This window comes from Agelaius tricolor, unplaced genomic scaffold (assembly GCF_023055355.1).
Source record: "Agelaius tricolor isolate 1412-34295 unplaced genomic scaffold, bAgeTri1.0.p SCAF_4, whole genome shotgun sequence".
Taxonomy (NCBI): Eukaryota; Metazoa; Chordata; class Aves; order Passeriformes; family Icteridae; genus Agelaius; species Agelaius tricolor.
This window is the reverse complement of record NW_027269264.1, coordinates 41,488,854-41,505,478: the sequence shown is the minus strand read 5'-3', so window position 1 is coordinate 41,505,478 and position 16,625 is coordinate 41,488,854. Positions and strand designations below refer to the sequence as shown.

Genomic DNA, 16,625 nt, shown 5'->3' with positions numbered 1-16,625 from the left:
CACCAGTAAAAGACCATGCTTCCACTTGGCCTCCTCAGGTATTTTTGCATGGTTCTGACCCCTGTAGAGGGTTTTGTCCTTGTTTTTCTATCTAAAACAACAAGTTACGTGAAAATTACATTTTGCATGTTCCTGCAGTCACATTTCAAGGTTAGGGACAGAAAGAATGCCTTATTACCCCTGTTGAAAAAAGCTTAAAATTATAGAGAAATGGATGAAAAGAAAAAAGTCGCAAGGGCTAGGACAGAGCATCAGAGAACCTTCCAGAGTATATGCGCACAATCACACACACTGTTTCCATGATGGAGTATAAAGGTGGCAAGTGTTTCAATATGTACAAAGGTGGCAAGTGTTTCATCATAAAAATTGTTTTACAAGACAAAAAAAGGGGACTATTTTCCCTCTGAGGTTCACATAGGTAGAATTCTCTATCATTATTTTAATAGGATCTTTACCTGATTAAGAAAATTAAATCAGAAAGAAAATAAATTTATAGCCCTTGGTGCAAGCTGTCATATGCTTACAGTCTTCACAGTCACGCAGATTCATAAATTTATCTGCCTGCTCCCACACATCCAATTGACACATCTGCTGCAGATGCTGGTATGGTGGAAGAGGCAGAAACCTGCACCTGAAAAACTTCTGAGAGAAGATATGTGAAACAAGTTGAGTTCTATTTTCATTGGCTGGTTGATTTCTTAATCACAAAAGTTTTCATTTGAGTTTATGATAATGTTTTCCTTTTAGAAAGAAACATCTATCAGTTTCAAACCCCTTCAAAAATCTATATAGTTTTCATATTAACCACCTCTGTTTTGCTCTTCCTCCCTTCAAGGGTATACACTTCATCTAGTTAATTCACCTGAAATAGGCATTACATCTCCTCCTATATTCTTGCAAAGATGTAGGTTTTCTCCTCACGGCAGGCAGCACAGGCTGTTTTGCCATAGATCACCACATAAACTCTCCCCCCATCTCATTACCTGTACATTCCAGAAAAACAGGAAGCTACTTTAATGGTGTAGTACAGTTGATGTAATGGGTGCTTTAGAGTGTTACTGATAAGCAGCTTGATAACAGGCTAACAGTTGAGATGTCTGTAGTCCAAAGGACTAAGAGCCTTACTTGCAGCACTGTACCATGAGGACATGCAGAACAGGAAGTGTCCTAGTACCTCAGTACAAGCTGAACACATGGTGCTGCTAAGGACTGGTTTCTGAGAGACTGCTTGGATTTTGGATAAAAATCAATTAGCTAGCAAATAGAAAATCAACTGAATCTGCAAAATAGCACGCAGCAGAAAGCACAACACCCAGGGAATTAATTAGAAGGGAAACATGAACTGGAGTTTTGTGGAAGTTTGCTTCTTGACATCAGTATGGAGCACTCAGTACCTAACAGCTGCCAGACTGCTGACCCACCTGAGTAACAAACCTGGTGACAGTTACAAGCACAAGCAGGGTATGGTGCAGAGGCAGAAACTATCACACTGTCCTTCTGCACAGCTCTCACTTCAGCAGGCCTCTCTGTTTACTATGACACCAAAACTGTACAAGCCTACCCTCCAGTCAGATCATTTGAAACTCACCTTTCCGATGAGAGGCATTTCATGTAAGCAAGTACTCTCTGCAGCTAGCATTTTCCTAAAGGAACTACTTTAGCCTTCAAATGCACTTTACATGGCATGCCCTGCCTGGTACACTGTGGCCATAACACTGCTCCAGATGCTCTGAAGCCTAGTCATCATCTCCTCACTATCCCCCCTTAAGTACCAGCAGTCAATGAAATCAATTTCTTTCAGCATTTTAATAAATTCAGCAAGCTGGTTTTATTTTTCAATTTAAAACATTTGATAAAATTAAGTATTTTGCTGCCCAAAAATTCAGAGTGAGATACCACTTATTAAACTATCACTATAACTGCAACCACTAACATTTAGCAGAGCACTCGAGTATATAGACAACACTTGACCTATTTTAAACTAAAACAGAACTGATTACTATCAGAGGATGTACTACATTTTACCTTCTCATACCCAGGTCCATAATACACACATATTTATACTTGGACATTCTCTCAAATTAATTTGAGCAGCTTAATCTAGCCTTCTAAAGAACTAGCAGACCATTTGAGTACCTTGTAGCCATTGAAAGCTCAGACTGTAACCTTCTCTGATCCTTAAGATAGTATACTCTTATCAGACAGTAATTTTTAGACTTAGAAAGTCTTCTTAAGAAATTTAAATACCATAAGGAAATATGCCTTTGACTCATCTTTTCCGCCATTTAAAAGGCTTTTAGATGTTGAAAACAGAAAGCAGGCAAATGTTATGGGAAAAAAGCCTCAAGCAGATATTTAACACTACCTGGAACCAAATTCTGTGAACAGAAGCAAATGTAAAGCTTTGAGATTCTGTCCTCAAGTAAGATTTACTAATGGCACATAGCCCTCCTCACTATTAGTCAAAACTCACCCATACTTTTGACTGTATGAAGTGGTATGTTCCAGGCTTCCTCCTGAAAAGTGCTAACAGAAGGAGCAGCATTCCCACTCCAAAAGCTCCAGGATATGAAGCATGATTTGAGAAATCGAGTCATATTCATTGTGTAAGCTCTGTATATACTACGTTATTGTAATGTATTAATTAAGGTTAGTTTCTACAAAACCCCATTCAACTAAGTGTTCTCAACATTAATTACAAGAACCAGGAGCAGAAAAAAAAAATACTAGCATATTTGGGACACATAATTGAAGTAAACTTCTTATTTCTTTTATATAAGTTTTGCTAAATTTAACTTAAAAGCATTTCCACAATGTTAAGGCTCTCCAGAAAAAACTTGAAATATGTGCATTTAGCTAACATGTTTTAATATGTGACATTACAAAAACATCACAGACATTTAATGGCAAATGTACATAAACCCTCCAGCAATTACATTACGCAAGAATTTTCAGCAACTGATGCCCATGAATTCTAAATTTTCTTACACCTCAAGAGGCTGGCTGAATTTTTTTTTATCATTTTTTAACTAAAATGGAGGGTACGTTTTCTCTTCTAGTATTAGTTAATCTTTGAAAGGACAAAAATTTACTGTAGTCTGTTTACGCAAACTAGCATGACAAATCCCTTTTGCTATCTGCATTACTTAAATCCAATCCTAAAAAACTTAAGTAACTTCTTTTCACTCAAATGGCATTAACACTAACAAAAATACTTAGTTAGAACATTGCCTTACCGTGTAAATGCCAATTCTACAAACAGCAAATGAGAGCTGGATACATTCAGACATAGTCTAAAGGAATTAAAATAAAAACATTATCAAGAATGCTGTTTATTAAGAACTACTTTTCTTCCCATCTCTCCCCTCTCCCCTGAAAGAAACACCTTTTTCAAAGCTGTATTAAAACCTTAGAAAAGTGCCATATAAATTCAGGTTATACAGATACATGCTACCTTTCATACAGAAGCAGCTAAGTGTAGAGGTGTCAACACCTTCACACTCACTAGTTCAGTATTTCATTATAGGTCTCAATTTATCTAATGATCCCAAAAATACCTGTACACAACATTAATAATTTGCATGTAAGCTTTCAGTCTCATTTATTTTTATCTACTCTGATTTAAAAACAATCTGCAAGAATCATTTTAATGGAGTTCTTTTTGGCCTCTTAGTGGACTGTAAAGAGCTTCTGCGTTTATATTTTTCTCTCCTTTTACCATCACTGAAACTGTCTTCCTCTATATAGCAGAATACTGCATATAATTTAATGTTTGCACATTTCTGGAGCCTTATTGTTTTAGCTTTCTAAAGTAGAACACAGAAATAGAACATTTTCTTTAATCTGTTCTTAAGCTGAGAATAATCATATTAAAAGTTTTTACCCTCAACTTGCTCAACTTCCAATCTGCTGTGATGCCACAATTCTATGTCTTCTGCAGTCACCCAGAGAGGCTGAGGATGGACTACGAATTTCTGATGAAACAGATGAAAAACACCTTCTTTAATTAGCACAACAAAGCCAGGAAATAAATGCAGCTCTCCAACACCAAAATAAAAACTACTGTAGGTTTGCTATATTTCCTATACAACTAGGTAAAATAAACTAAGCTTACAATTATTTGTTCAGAAGAGTAATTGAGGAATTACTTTATATAAGGTATTTGAAAGACAAAACTTAAAACCCTCAAGCAGAACATTTTCATTACATGTTTCAAAAGTCCACACATTATCTAAGAAAAAGTGTTGGATGATACAGACTTCAAACATACCAATCAAAACATCTTTTCAGCATCTGCTTTCTAATTTCTCCCTCCCTCCAAAAAAAAAAAACAATATGGAATTGAAATACCCATTTAAATAGAATTGGGATTTAAAAAAAAACACAAAACAACAGATCTTATTAATTACAAGTAATAAAAAAAAGTTTAGCAATATTTTTCTTTTGCTGTTAACTGCTACATCTAAATTTTAAACAAACAGTATTTCACTGAACTGTCTGAAAGTCAAAAAGCACAGCAAAAAAACCTGAAAACAAACTTCAACAGCACAGCTGATTTTCATTTCTTACTGGAAGTAATCTAGCATGCTATTAATGACAAGGAGATGCTGACTTGAAACACCATTTCAGTTTAAGCAGATTTTTTTTTTCCGCTTTAAGACCAAACATCAAAGTCTATCTCTTGTGCTCTGAGCGTCTCCCAGAAAGAAAAAATTGACAGAGAAACAGGAACTGACTTCAAGAAATCCTAGTTACACAAAGTGGTGGGGTGGGGTCATAGACCATACCCTTCCTGACAGTATTTGCAGGCCTTGTTCCAAAGGTTCCAGGGATGGATGATTTCCCCAAGCAATTTAGTCCAGTGCTTCATTACCCTCTCTACTAGAAAGTTTCCTAATGTTTAACCTTGGTCTGTGGCAATTTAAGCCCATACTTAAACACCGGGTGATACATTGAATGATTTGCATTTTCAGTATCCTGGCAGAATCTATGTTGCTGGCAGACAACTTTGTATATAAAGTAAATTATTATTTCAGCTTGCAAGAGAAGTAAACATGCAGCAGCAGCAAACCATTATAGCTTCTCCATGTATACGGTTTGCTTTTATTCTAGACAAGCACAGCATTATAAATTGTTTTCTTTGTCTTAATTTGTGTTCACTACTCCAGGCTATGCATTAGTGGGAGAACTAAGCTGCAGTTCAAATTCTCCAGCAAGCCCCTGTAGATCCTTGCTTCAGCAAAATAAAATAACCTACATCCCATGTTACCTTACTTATCCATTGTTGGGTTTGCAATTGTTAATATTCTAAAACCACAGACTATTTTAATTATTATCAGGCATGAATTCTGTCACATAAAGTACTGATTAATGTTTCCCTTATGCATTTCCCAGTGAAATATTAAGATAATCCCTTCTTCAAGCCTCCAAGAAAATGCTTATAAACTACATTCTATTGTGGTAAAAAGGGTCATTAAATCCAACACTACTATTAATATTTATTATATTCGCCTATCCTTTCTTCTGAAAATTTACATTCCCTCCCCAGAAGTATTTCAGTTTAATCCTTGAAAAAGTGACAGGAATTGATTTAAATAATTAAAAGTTTAGTGATACTATCCTTCAGACTATCAGTCTGACCACTGAATTAAGACAGTTGATTATCTGTTGCTGCAATGGGGAGTTTATTCTTCACACTTGTAATCTTTCATTACTGCAGTTGCAGCAACTCACTTGGGACCATACAATTGGGCAACATAACAATTGTTGGAAAATTTACACGTAATTTACTTACAGTTTATTGTTGCTTTCTGAAAGGATTTTACACGGTAGGCATGAAAATAAAAGAAAAAAAATGTAAAAATATACCTACAAATACTATGAAAGAAAGATACCTTGTTTGACACAATTCTACAAAGACTAATTCTTCACAGATGTGATTTCACATGTCTAAAGCGAAAAATGGAGTCATCAGATCAAATATGTCAAACATTATATTCATGCGTCTCGGTCAAAAAGCACCCTTCTGCCTTGGAAAAGGGTCATCTCACAAACATTAAATAATTTCTCCCACTGGAAAGCAAATTCATAGCTAACTTTCCTATTCACCCAAGACTTTGTTATTTTAATCATACCTTGTAAAAATGTGGCTGTTTATAATGACTTAGAAAGATGTCTGCCCTGCAGCTGTGCAGCATTCAATTCACAACAAGCATCTGTTCTGTCCATTTTTTCAAGTATTCTGCTATCAGTACAAAGCAATTTCAGTATTTGGTGTTTAAAAAAAATCTCATTCAGCTCTGACACAGGCACACAGTCTGCAACTCACAAAGCCATTGTTTTAAATATCTATTTTGTCAGCAAATACAAGATTAAATCCCTAGTCATAATATTTACAAAAGACCAGATTTTGAAAAGATTAATTAGAGCATGTTCTGCAACTGATGACTTCAAGCACCGAGTTGAAAGCATTAGCACCAAGTTGAAAGCATTAGCCTCAAGAACCTTGGGGGGCAAAAGGGGAGGGTGCTCCTAACCAAGTTCTCAGGAAAGAACCAAAAGACCCAACACCTGACAGAACTGCAGGAGCAGTCAATTCTGCCACCCAGCAGAAATACTCACCTCGACCTCAACTCACTGTGGCATAGTCCTAAATAAATTACAGCACTGAATACAGCTCCAAGATCACAAAAACAGAAAGCAAAACAAGAAAAGGAAGATGTTAGAGGTTTTTTTTTCTGGTGATATGTTTCTTTAATACATTTAAGATCAAGGTACACCTCTGCTCATTTATAATGAAGTGATACAACCCAGTAATCGCTTGGAATTGCTGTATCTTCCAGGCAAAAGTTTTTCCACCTCTATTCTTATCTGCATCTTTTTCAGTGTATAAAATTGCAAAAATTAGCAATACCAATGTATAAAATATGCAGGTTTTAAGGTATGGAGCCTGAAACAAATTCTCAGTGTTTATGTGTTGTAAGGAAGATGTGGGTACCCAAAAGAACACACAACACTACTAGTAAAGGTAGCAGGAACTTTTACCAGAACTGCTGTTTGCTAACCTTGCCTACTGAACTCCAACTAGTAATTCCAAGGTTCCCCTTTCTGCACAAGATGTCACAGCCCTCTAGCACATCCCATTAATAACATTTCTAATTTAAACTCCCTGAATTCTTTTTAATACTGTTCTCAGGGAAAAAAGGCACAGAAAATATTTTCATATTCTCCTTTAATACTGAATAATCTTCTTATACATAATCATTAGAAAAATAAATCTCAGTTTAGAGACTAGAAGAAACCTGATGTTGATGGAAAAGCAATGATATGTGAACAGAAAATAGGACTAAATCCAAGAACTCTCTTGTCATCATAAAAAGTAATCAAATGGATGGACCAGAGAACAATGCTCTCCTCTCTTTTAGGCAATATTCTCAGTAGAACAGTTTTCCATTACTGTTTCCAGGACTGAAGTGGCTGAGGCAGTGTTAGATACAGATTAGCCAGCAGAAAATTAATAGCTGCAAGTGCAGCATAGACATTTCTCAAGAATTCTGGACCTTTTCTCCAGTCTTGGTGAAACCAGAAATTATGCAAGTTTCTAGGCAAGAGGAAAGCACTGAGAAAAGAGAGCACTTATTGTAGAGTGCATCATCCCTCTACACAGGTTGTCTATACAGTTTCAGGTTCACTCAGTGTTGTGGGCCTTACATAAAAAGTTATAAATTTGTTAAAACACAGATGTCAGAAAGCCAATAGCCTTTCCTCATACATACTTCTAAGAAAAAGGAATCTGTCAGCTATGTGCCCCTGGAGCAGATTAAGTATCTTCATGAATACCTCTGAATTGAAAAGTCCCACCTCCTGTGCAGTCAATGAAATTTTGATTACACCGAACAGCACTCCTGGACACCACTCAGAATATCTCAATTTCCTAACTGCAATTTCCTGTTCAAGAACTGATTCTAGATTCCTCCTCAATGAGGAGGAATAATGAGGAGGATATCTTTAGTCCACAGCAAAGCATCAGGATATCCAGGGAATCATACCTCATGGACCTATCCTTATGTTCCAGTAATCACAACTTCAGGATTTCCTACCATCACATCTGAACATCATGTTTAATACCGACCCACAGTGGACCTGTCTTTGAAGACACTGTACAAATTCCTGGTCTACTCATTTTCACCTCCCTAACATTACTGCACAAGTGAGAATTCAACTACACTCACATGAAAACACAGTTCCTGGATTATAACTGTGAGTTCTTCTGTATAGAAAAAAAAATTGCTTATTGCCTAATCTCTTTCTGATTCAAAAGACATCTAGACTATTACCTCCTCATACCAGTCAGCTGTCTTTTCTTCAGACTGAAGAGCTGTAACTACTTATCTCTGCTTGTATGGAAGAAATTGCTTTTCTTCAATTACCACATCATCCTTCTCTGTATTTTCTTTGGTTTTTTTAATACTCTTCCTGAAATGATGCAACCAGAAATGCAGCAAGTAAGACAAGAGCAAAACTTATATTTAAGCAATGTAAAAATGAGATCTTTCCCTCTTTTTCCTTCTTAATACTCAAAATTTGTTGACAGATGTCTGGGTTGAGATGACATTTTAAAGAAGGATCCTCATTCCCTTTCCTGAGTACTGATGATATTTTAGGGCCTATCCATGCATCTGTACTTCCATGTGACTTCTTCTAAAAATATATGCAACTTTGCATGCATCAACACTGAATTTCATCTGCTATTTTATTACAAATATCAAAAGAGGTACTAGATTTTCTTCCTGGGTTCAATATGCATTCTTAATATTTGTCTCTGCACCAGCCCACACAAAGCATAAGCAGTTTATACAACTAAACACAAACATGAAACTCCCTTGTAATCTCTGCATTCACTTCTCCCTCTTATTCACTGCCAGAGCTGTGCTCTCAATGCTTATTTGTATTTGTCATGAAATTTGTATTACAGATTACAAAACTATTACTTCATTTTTAATTGGTTTAAGCTTTTCACCTCTATTAGAGTCAAAATCATATAAAGGAAGACTAAGCAACAGTTTTTATAAAAGCTAATAAAATGTGGAAAACAGATGTTTCTTCTGTATAAAAGCTCCAAGTCAAAATAAAAAAAGGAAATCTGAAAACTTACTTCCCCCATATCAACAGCTCCTAGTGGATCTTGGATGCCATCTTGCTTACCCAGATTCTCCAATGCCAGAAGCTAATGTGGGTCCTGTGAACAAATTTTTCTTCTGTTCCTCCACCAAAACATACAGAGCATCAAAGATTCATGCTCTTCCTACAGTTTGTTCTTACAAGCAACAAAGTTCTGAGGCAGGACTGCATCTAGTATAAGAGGACTTGTCAGCTACATTTCCTGCTTTGTGTCTCTTCCTCAGATAGAGGGGACTTACTTACACACTCATTGACAATTAATTTAGTCACCTTACCAGGTTGTCAGAGAGAAAGAATAAATTTTGTATGCTGAAGAGCTCTGGCATGAGCCATCTTTTGTTAGATTGCAAATACCCTACTTATGTCCACAAGGACTTTTATATAGTCACAGTCAGACAGCTTGCACTTCAGAAAGTTATCCTGCACACACAGTGAAAAAACAGCAGAACCAACATAATGCAGAGCAGCACGAGCAAAAACACAAAGAAGCAAAAGATTTTAAATACTGTTGTGGTTTTTTTCATAGGGCTTTAGAGCTCTTTGGGCCACATCTGTGGTTTTAAACTAAACTAAAAATGCTTCTTTTATTAATGGAGAGCTAATATCCTCATACAATCACAAAACTTCAGAACTCCGTTTAAAAGAATAAACATCACAAGCTGGCAGTATTAAAAAACATGAGCTGATGATACTGACAACAAGCCAAAAATGTTAATCAGCATGTGGTATTAGAAGGAATATTTTGTCCTTACTAAATGCAGATATTCTCACTTACTAAAAGCTTGCATTTCTAACCTTTTGTGAAATTCATCACCATGTTGCCTTGAAGCTTGGAGGTCTGACTGAAGAATTCAGGAGCAGCACACTGCAGAGCAACATGGTCTGGTAGTACATAGCAAGAGCTGGAATTGAAGACCAAGTATTCTTACTACATACTTCAGACACTAATTCTGATCTAGGCCTGTGGTGGAAAAACCCATTAGTGAAGTAAATGCTTCCATCTGGTGAAAAATATTAAATTCATGTCATCTGTGATCACTCTGCAATGCAAACCTAGGTAAACATTACCTTCTCCAATTAAAAGATTCACATCTGATCCAAACACTAATACAGTTGCATGCACTTTACAGCTGTTGTTTTCTTTCCTGCATTCAGCTATATATTTCTTTTGAAACAACTGTCAGACGCCCCATCCTTGTGTCTAATCAACCTCCCAAACTACTCGGCTACCCCCGGGACGATAATAACTGAAGGGACGATAATAAAATAGAAGCCCTTGTGCTCTACAGAAGGTGTAAGTTTTCAAGGCTGTTATAGCTGATAGATCAGTCAACATAGGGCCCAAACGTTCCTTATTGTTACATTACAAAAGACAGAATTCCTGTGAGAGGGGTGTTCAGCAAACAGTAAGAGGACGTGGCCCTGCCTATAGACCGTGGCTGCTCATGTTGCAGGCAATGTATCCACATCACACATGTGCCTCAGAAGAAAAATACAGAGTTGCTAGTATGGACCTCGACCCATTTTTCCTTATTCAAAGGACAGGATCTCCTGGTTTACAAAGTTTCAGTGAAGTAAAACTCTTACCTTCAAACATACGCCTCTCAAACGCATTTGCGGTGTGAGAAAAAAATGTTTTCTGTGACCTGCAGATACCAAACAATGGAACTGGCAACAGCAATGGAAAGACTGGATCTGAAGTATACCAGAATCACTAAGTGGTCTTGATCTATCCCACATGCCACTTTCTGAATCTAACCTGTCCAATTAAATTAAAGAGTCTAACTATTTAAAAGAAAGGTGTTAAAAGTAAGCGGCCCAAAAAAGAAAAGCTGGTCAAAAACATTTAATTTTTTTTTTAATATCACCTAACACTTCAAGAACACCAGTTTGGATTATGCAGCTTTCCCCAATGAAGACTTTGTCTGAATACTAACTATTTAGATTGTGAGGTCAAGACTGTTCAGAAACAAAGCAGAAACTCTTAAGTCAGTTCAAGGCCTATTCACATATTCATTTAAAATTTGAAAATTTAGTTGAATTCACTAAAAAATTTTACAAAATTTTAGATTTCATGTGCATGCATACTGGAGCAAAATAGTTTGTATCTGCTAACAAGTGTACAAAGAACAACAAGAGCCCACCCAAACTTGTTATAGTTAAAAGAAACCAATCCCCAACAAAGCAACAAGGATTCTAGCAAAATAGGAGTGTGCACTCTCTTGACATTGCAGAACCCATGTTTCTGTTTAACTCCTCAGAAAAGGGACCCAAAAAGATGAAAAAGAAAAAAAATTGCTGAAGCTGAAGCAGTTCATCATCCAAGAAGAGTTATCTTCCATTTCAGGTCAGAATTTGCTCTTCAATACCTCCCCAAGAAACACTTTTTATCTACAACTAAGACAGTATATAGTATCTTGGGATATAATTTATGGATAAGTTATCATAATGAAAATGCTAAAAATACAAAATTAAACAGGTTATCAATTTTTTATTATAAACCTCTTAGGCAAGTATAACATCTTCCTTTTGTGAAGAGACAGATTCAAATTTCTACATCACTCTTTCAAGCAGTTTTTAAAAGTTCTACACAGATCAGGCTGATACATAGAACAGAAGCATGTAAGAACTTTACCCAGTGCAGAGGATGCCACTGAAGAAGTGTATTGTGAAAGTCTACTCAGGAGCTTAAAATCTGCATTGCAATTGCAGCACATAAGAAAAACCGAAGCATTTTTTATTGTTTCCCCACAAGTTCTCCAAGCAAGAACTGTAAGTAAGACTGGCCACATGCCATGCTTTTCACAAGATGCATCATGGCATAACTCCTTAAATTAAGCATAGTCTACTGAACAGAGGCCAACCAACACAAGTCTCTGAATACACTAAAATCCTTCCAGACACAATGTAGCAAGAATGAAGCTGAAGAAGGTTGCAGAACAGTACCCTAGATTATGTAGTCACAAAAACCTGCAAATCTACATTGATGCAGCTGTGTTGACATAGCATGTTCTAAAAGAGTTAACTAAATGCAAGCAGAACAACACATGTAAGTAAAAGGTGCCTCTGAGTGAAGATGTATTCTTTTTACAGGTTGGATTTGGTTTAATCATGTTGATTTAAAAAAAAAAAAAAAACACACCACTCCTAACATCATAATTATAGCAACACAAAAATAAGAGGCACCAGGCTGAAGAGCCTCCTCTAGCTATCAAAGATACAGAGGCCAGTGATACTTTTTTTGTTACAATGTAAAACTGCAAAAATAGACCAGAGCATCACTGGAGATACTCTTTTAGTACCAATTTATTATCAAATGGCATTAGCCATAAATTGAAGATCACACTTTAAGTAGGGAAGGCACTACTTAGGTTTTGGGTATCTGCCCATAAAAGTTTTAGGCCATAGGCCAAGCTGGCTCCAACTGAATCTACTCTGAGAAGGTTTTGAGCGCTTTCAATAACCTGATGATATTGGAAGGTGCTTCAGATGTTCATTACTTCTAGGGATCTGATTCTTAATGGAAAAAAGACTTCTCCATCAATGTAGGTCCTATACAGCTAAAATAAGGAAAAGAACCTTCCTATGCCAGTCTGGGAAGAGATGGCTGAGGGTAGACTCCTTGTGGAGATGCACTGACCCCTGAGTTCATGCAGCAACAAACCTGACCTCATCTGTCCTCACCTCCTTCCACTACACTCCCTCACTCAGCCCCACTGATAACCAAAACTCGTCAAATACTCTGTCTCAGCACTACTGCAAGAGGAAACAACTCATCCTTTGCTCTTTGCCTCACACTGCAAGCACGGGAGAAAACCTCACTGCTGGCAGGCTGCAACACAGGTGCCCCACATGAGGAACCAGAAACCTTCTGTTTGTGTTTTCATGCCCATGTACATGCAAGAACCCAACATAAATGCACAAAACACAAAATTCCTTAACATGTACAGCTCTTTTTGCTATGGAAATAATGAGACAATTGTTCTACAGCCATAGCTTAACATTCACACTTAACTTCAAGTCTTGCATAGATAATGAGCAGGCCCATCTTTACACCAGGGCAGACTGTGACAACAAGCCAAAAACAGATTTACACAACCAGTTGTCTAAGTCACCATCATAATTTTTGTTGTTGTTGTTAGAGCAGACTTTCTGAGGTGCCTAAACCTCATAATCAACGACAGTTTTTAGAACTGACACTAAAGAAGGCCACGTGACAAAAAAAGAGGAAAAGGATCAGCTGGAGAATAAGAGTCAGGGGAAGAAAAAAAAACCACTGCTATTTAATCCCCTCCCCCCTTTAGTTAATACAAAAACATGCTCTTAGTTTGCAAGGCTTATTAAATTTATTGTTCTCAGAGTGGTTAGCCTTCCACACAACAGCCTGTAGCAGTCACAAAGGTTAATGCAAGTATTTGAAAAGTACAGAATAACCAGTTTCATCTGGCCATAAGTTTATAAAGGAAAAAAAATATCTCAGAAACAGCTCCAGGCTCTCAAGGAGCTATGAGGCTGCACTTGATACCCAGCAAGTTTATTATCAGTATTTCATTAACTAGGCTGTTAAAGAGAACTCTGCCAACCATTTCTGCCACACAGGACTCATTTTCTAGTGTCTCTCTGTAGTATTCAAATTCAGAAAGGCAAGCCTAAAACATTTTGGGGGTTGCAAGGCTCAATAAACCAAAACAAATCTTAGCTCCGTAGACACAAGAATAGTGAAGTATTAATTTAATGTATTTCTGGTTTAGTTAGTTGCCAGAAAAGGAAAAGCCAGACACTGCATGCAGCTCTCATCTCAGCACGGCAAATACTCTGTTCATTAAAAAGAGCATCTCCAGAGATTCTGTTGCATTTGATGAGCCTCTCTTGAAAGTGTACACCCGTGAGCATCCCGTGCGAAAAAGTATGAATGACAGAGTCAAGATTCTGACTCAAAATACTTCCTGGTCCCACTTGACACCAACAACGAACAGGGATGGCCAGAAGATGCCTGCTCTTCACTGCCCCAGCTGACGCTTCGCAGCATTTCACGGTGAAGGAGCGGGCACCAGTTCACAGCACAGAGCTCGAAGCCACAAGACTGGAGCAATGGGATGCCAACAGGACTGGAGCGATGGGGTGTGCTCGTTACACCCCCCCACTGCTAGGCTGAAAAGACCAGGTAAGCAAGTACCATGCTAAAACAAAGCCACCTGCTCATGAGCCAGCCGTGCCAAAGGGCTTTCGCCCGCCGAGGGTGCGCGGGTGAGTGCAAACACCAGCCACGATCCCAGCTGAGGTGCACGCCCGCGATACGATCTTTCACAGACGAATGGAGCCAATATTCATTAAAGAGCCATAAACACTACCCCCGAATACCAGCTGCCCGGGCGCTCGGCTGATCCCGTCCGCGGTAGCAATTTAGTTCACTGGAGCATGCCCTAAGCTCCAGCGTTTAGGAAAAAAACAGCGACCCGGGTCACGGCTTTAGCAACCTAATAGCGGCCAAATGAGCGGGGCCCGGCCGCTTTATCGCCCGTTAACAGCCCGCCGGCCCGGGCGCGGCAGCACGGCCGGACCCGGCTACCCCCGGCCCCGGGCTGCCCCCCGCACCCCGTCGCGCCGCGGACGCCGCCCCAGCCGCTCAGTTAAAATGTCCGACGGTCCGCTGCCGCCGGGAACCTACCAGGTAATCCATGTACCGGGGTGGCGCCGGGCGCCGTGCTGCCGAGCTCTCCGGAGGGGCCGCGGGCGCCCGCCCGGCTGACAGCGGCGCTGGGCCGGCGGGGGCAGCGGCGGCGCGGGGCAGCGGCGGGGCCGGGGCGCGGGGCGGGAGGCGCGGCGGGGCCGGGCGGGCGCGCCGGGGACGGGCGGGGGGCGCGGGCGCTGCCCCGGCGGCGCTGTCAGAGCCGCGCTGCCGCCCGCACCTCGCGGCGGAGGGAGCGGGGCAGGGGCGGGCGGGGGCGGGACGCGCCGTCAGCTGATCGCACACGTGGGGGCGCGGCCGGGCCGCCCTTAAAGGCGTAGGAACGCTGCAGCCGCGCCGCTGCGGCTGGCGGGGCTCGCTCGTCCCGCAGCCTAACAGGGCCCAGAGAAGGGCAGCACACTGGGGCACAAGTGCTGTGAGGAGCAGCTGAGGGAGCTGGGGGTGTTTATCCTGGAGAAAAAGAGGCTCAGGGGTGACCTTATCACCCTCTACAGCTGCCTGAAAGGAGGCTGTGGCCAGGTGGGGGTCAGCCTCTTCTCCCAGGCAACCAGTGACAGGACAAGTGGACATGGTCCTAAGCAAAGCCGGGGGAGGGGGGTTCGGTTCGACACCAGGAAGCATTTCTTCATAGAAGGGATGATTACACACTAGAACGAGCCGTCCAGGGAGGCTGAGGAGTCACCACCGCTGGAGGTGTTTAAGGAAAGACTGGACATGGCACTTAGTGTTCGTGGTCTAGTTAAGTTGTAGTGTTTGGTCACAGGTTGGACTTGATCCAGCCATAGGTTTCCTTCCCAATCTGATTGATTCTGTGATGGTTCCCCTAAGCACCCGTGAAAGAAACGTCCATGTCTCGTACTGCAACCTGACATCCTAACCTGGAGGCTTTTTCACAAACTTGAGGTGTTAGTAGGGATGCCTGATTCCTGGAGAAATGGAAGGAAACTTCTCCCTGTGTGTGACAGTGGGATAGGAAATCTAAAAATGAGACATCAAGTGAAAGAATAAGGGAAAAAAACAGAGTTAAAAAGAAGTAGGAGAGTAGGTAGAAGAAAACAGGTGTCAGTGAGGAGCCAGGAGCAACAGGGAATCAATATTTTTAAGGATATTGGTGAGCCGTTCACCTACATCTAGTAAACTGGGGTGGGGAAACATAAATTACAATTACTGCTCTGAATTGTGTAACTAATTGAGGCCTGTTGTGGACAGTCTCAGTTATTATATCCAGAGAGTGTTAGTAAAATATTCCCCTTATGCCTGCCCAAAACACATCTTGCGAATGGATAATTCATTTTCTGCATATATCTAGTCTAGAAAAAAAAATAACTTCTTTGGTAGTCCTTTCTTTACTTTGATTCAATATCAAATACATCTGCATAGCAACTTGACTTTAATTTAGATGAGTACCAATGATTTTTTTTTTTTTATTATTTTTAATCATTTAGAAGTTCACTAATTTTAGTACTTTAATAGGTAATGGGTGGAAGGAGGGATATAGGCTTGGCCCTTCCTGCTATTCACTTTTTGACTGTTTTTCATGTAGTCACAGCAATTGCTGGCAACTGTCTCTTGATCCTGAAATGTCCTTTTGACAGGGGGAACTACAGTGTAAAGACTACTTTAGCCACTACAGGGGTCAGTAAAGCAGGCCTCTCAATAATGTAACAGAGGAGCTGCAAGAAACTGATTTCATCACACTTCTGTCATCACATGTGATTTTTAACGTTTTGCAGTGCTTTCCCCTTAACAATTAAAA

At 39.6% G+C, this 16,625-nt stretch overlaps 1 protein-coding gene across 6 annotated transcripts in view; it reads right to left on the bottom strand.

Annotated features, from left to right (window-relative positions):
- The window catches only part of ARL15 (ARF like GTPase 15), a 241,983-nt gene extending 226,880 nt beyond the window's left edge, over positions 1-15,103 (bottom strand). The window contains exons 1-4 of one of the 6 annotated variants that reach the window (XM_071425423.1): positions 14,849-15,005; positions 5,795-5,810; positions 3,884-3,974; positions 3,237-3,293 (exon numbers count right to left, since the gene is read on the bottom strand). In XM_071425423.1, the coding sequence (XP_071281524.1) occupies positions 3,237-3,290 (54 nt within the window). In that variant the 5' untranslated portion in view covers positions 3,291-3,293; positions 3,884-3,974; positions 5,795-5,810; positions 14,849-15,005. Of the gene's footprint in view, positions 1-3,236; positions 3,294-3,883; positions 3,975-5,794; positions 5,811-6,621; positions 6,641-14,848 lie in introns of those variants that run through there. The other 5 variants (XM_071425424.1, XM_071425419.1, XM_071425420.1 and 2 more) reach the window with 5 other exon arrangements.
- Positions 15,104-16,625: the final 1,522 nt, after the last annotated feature.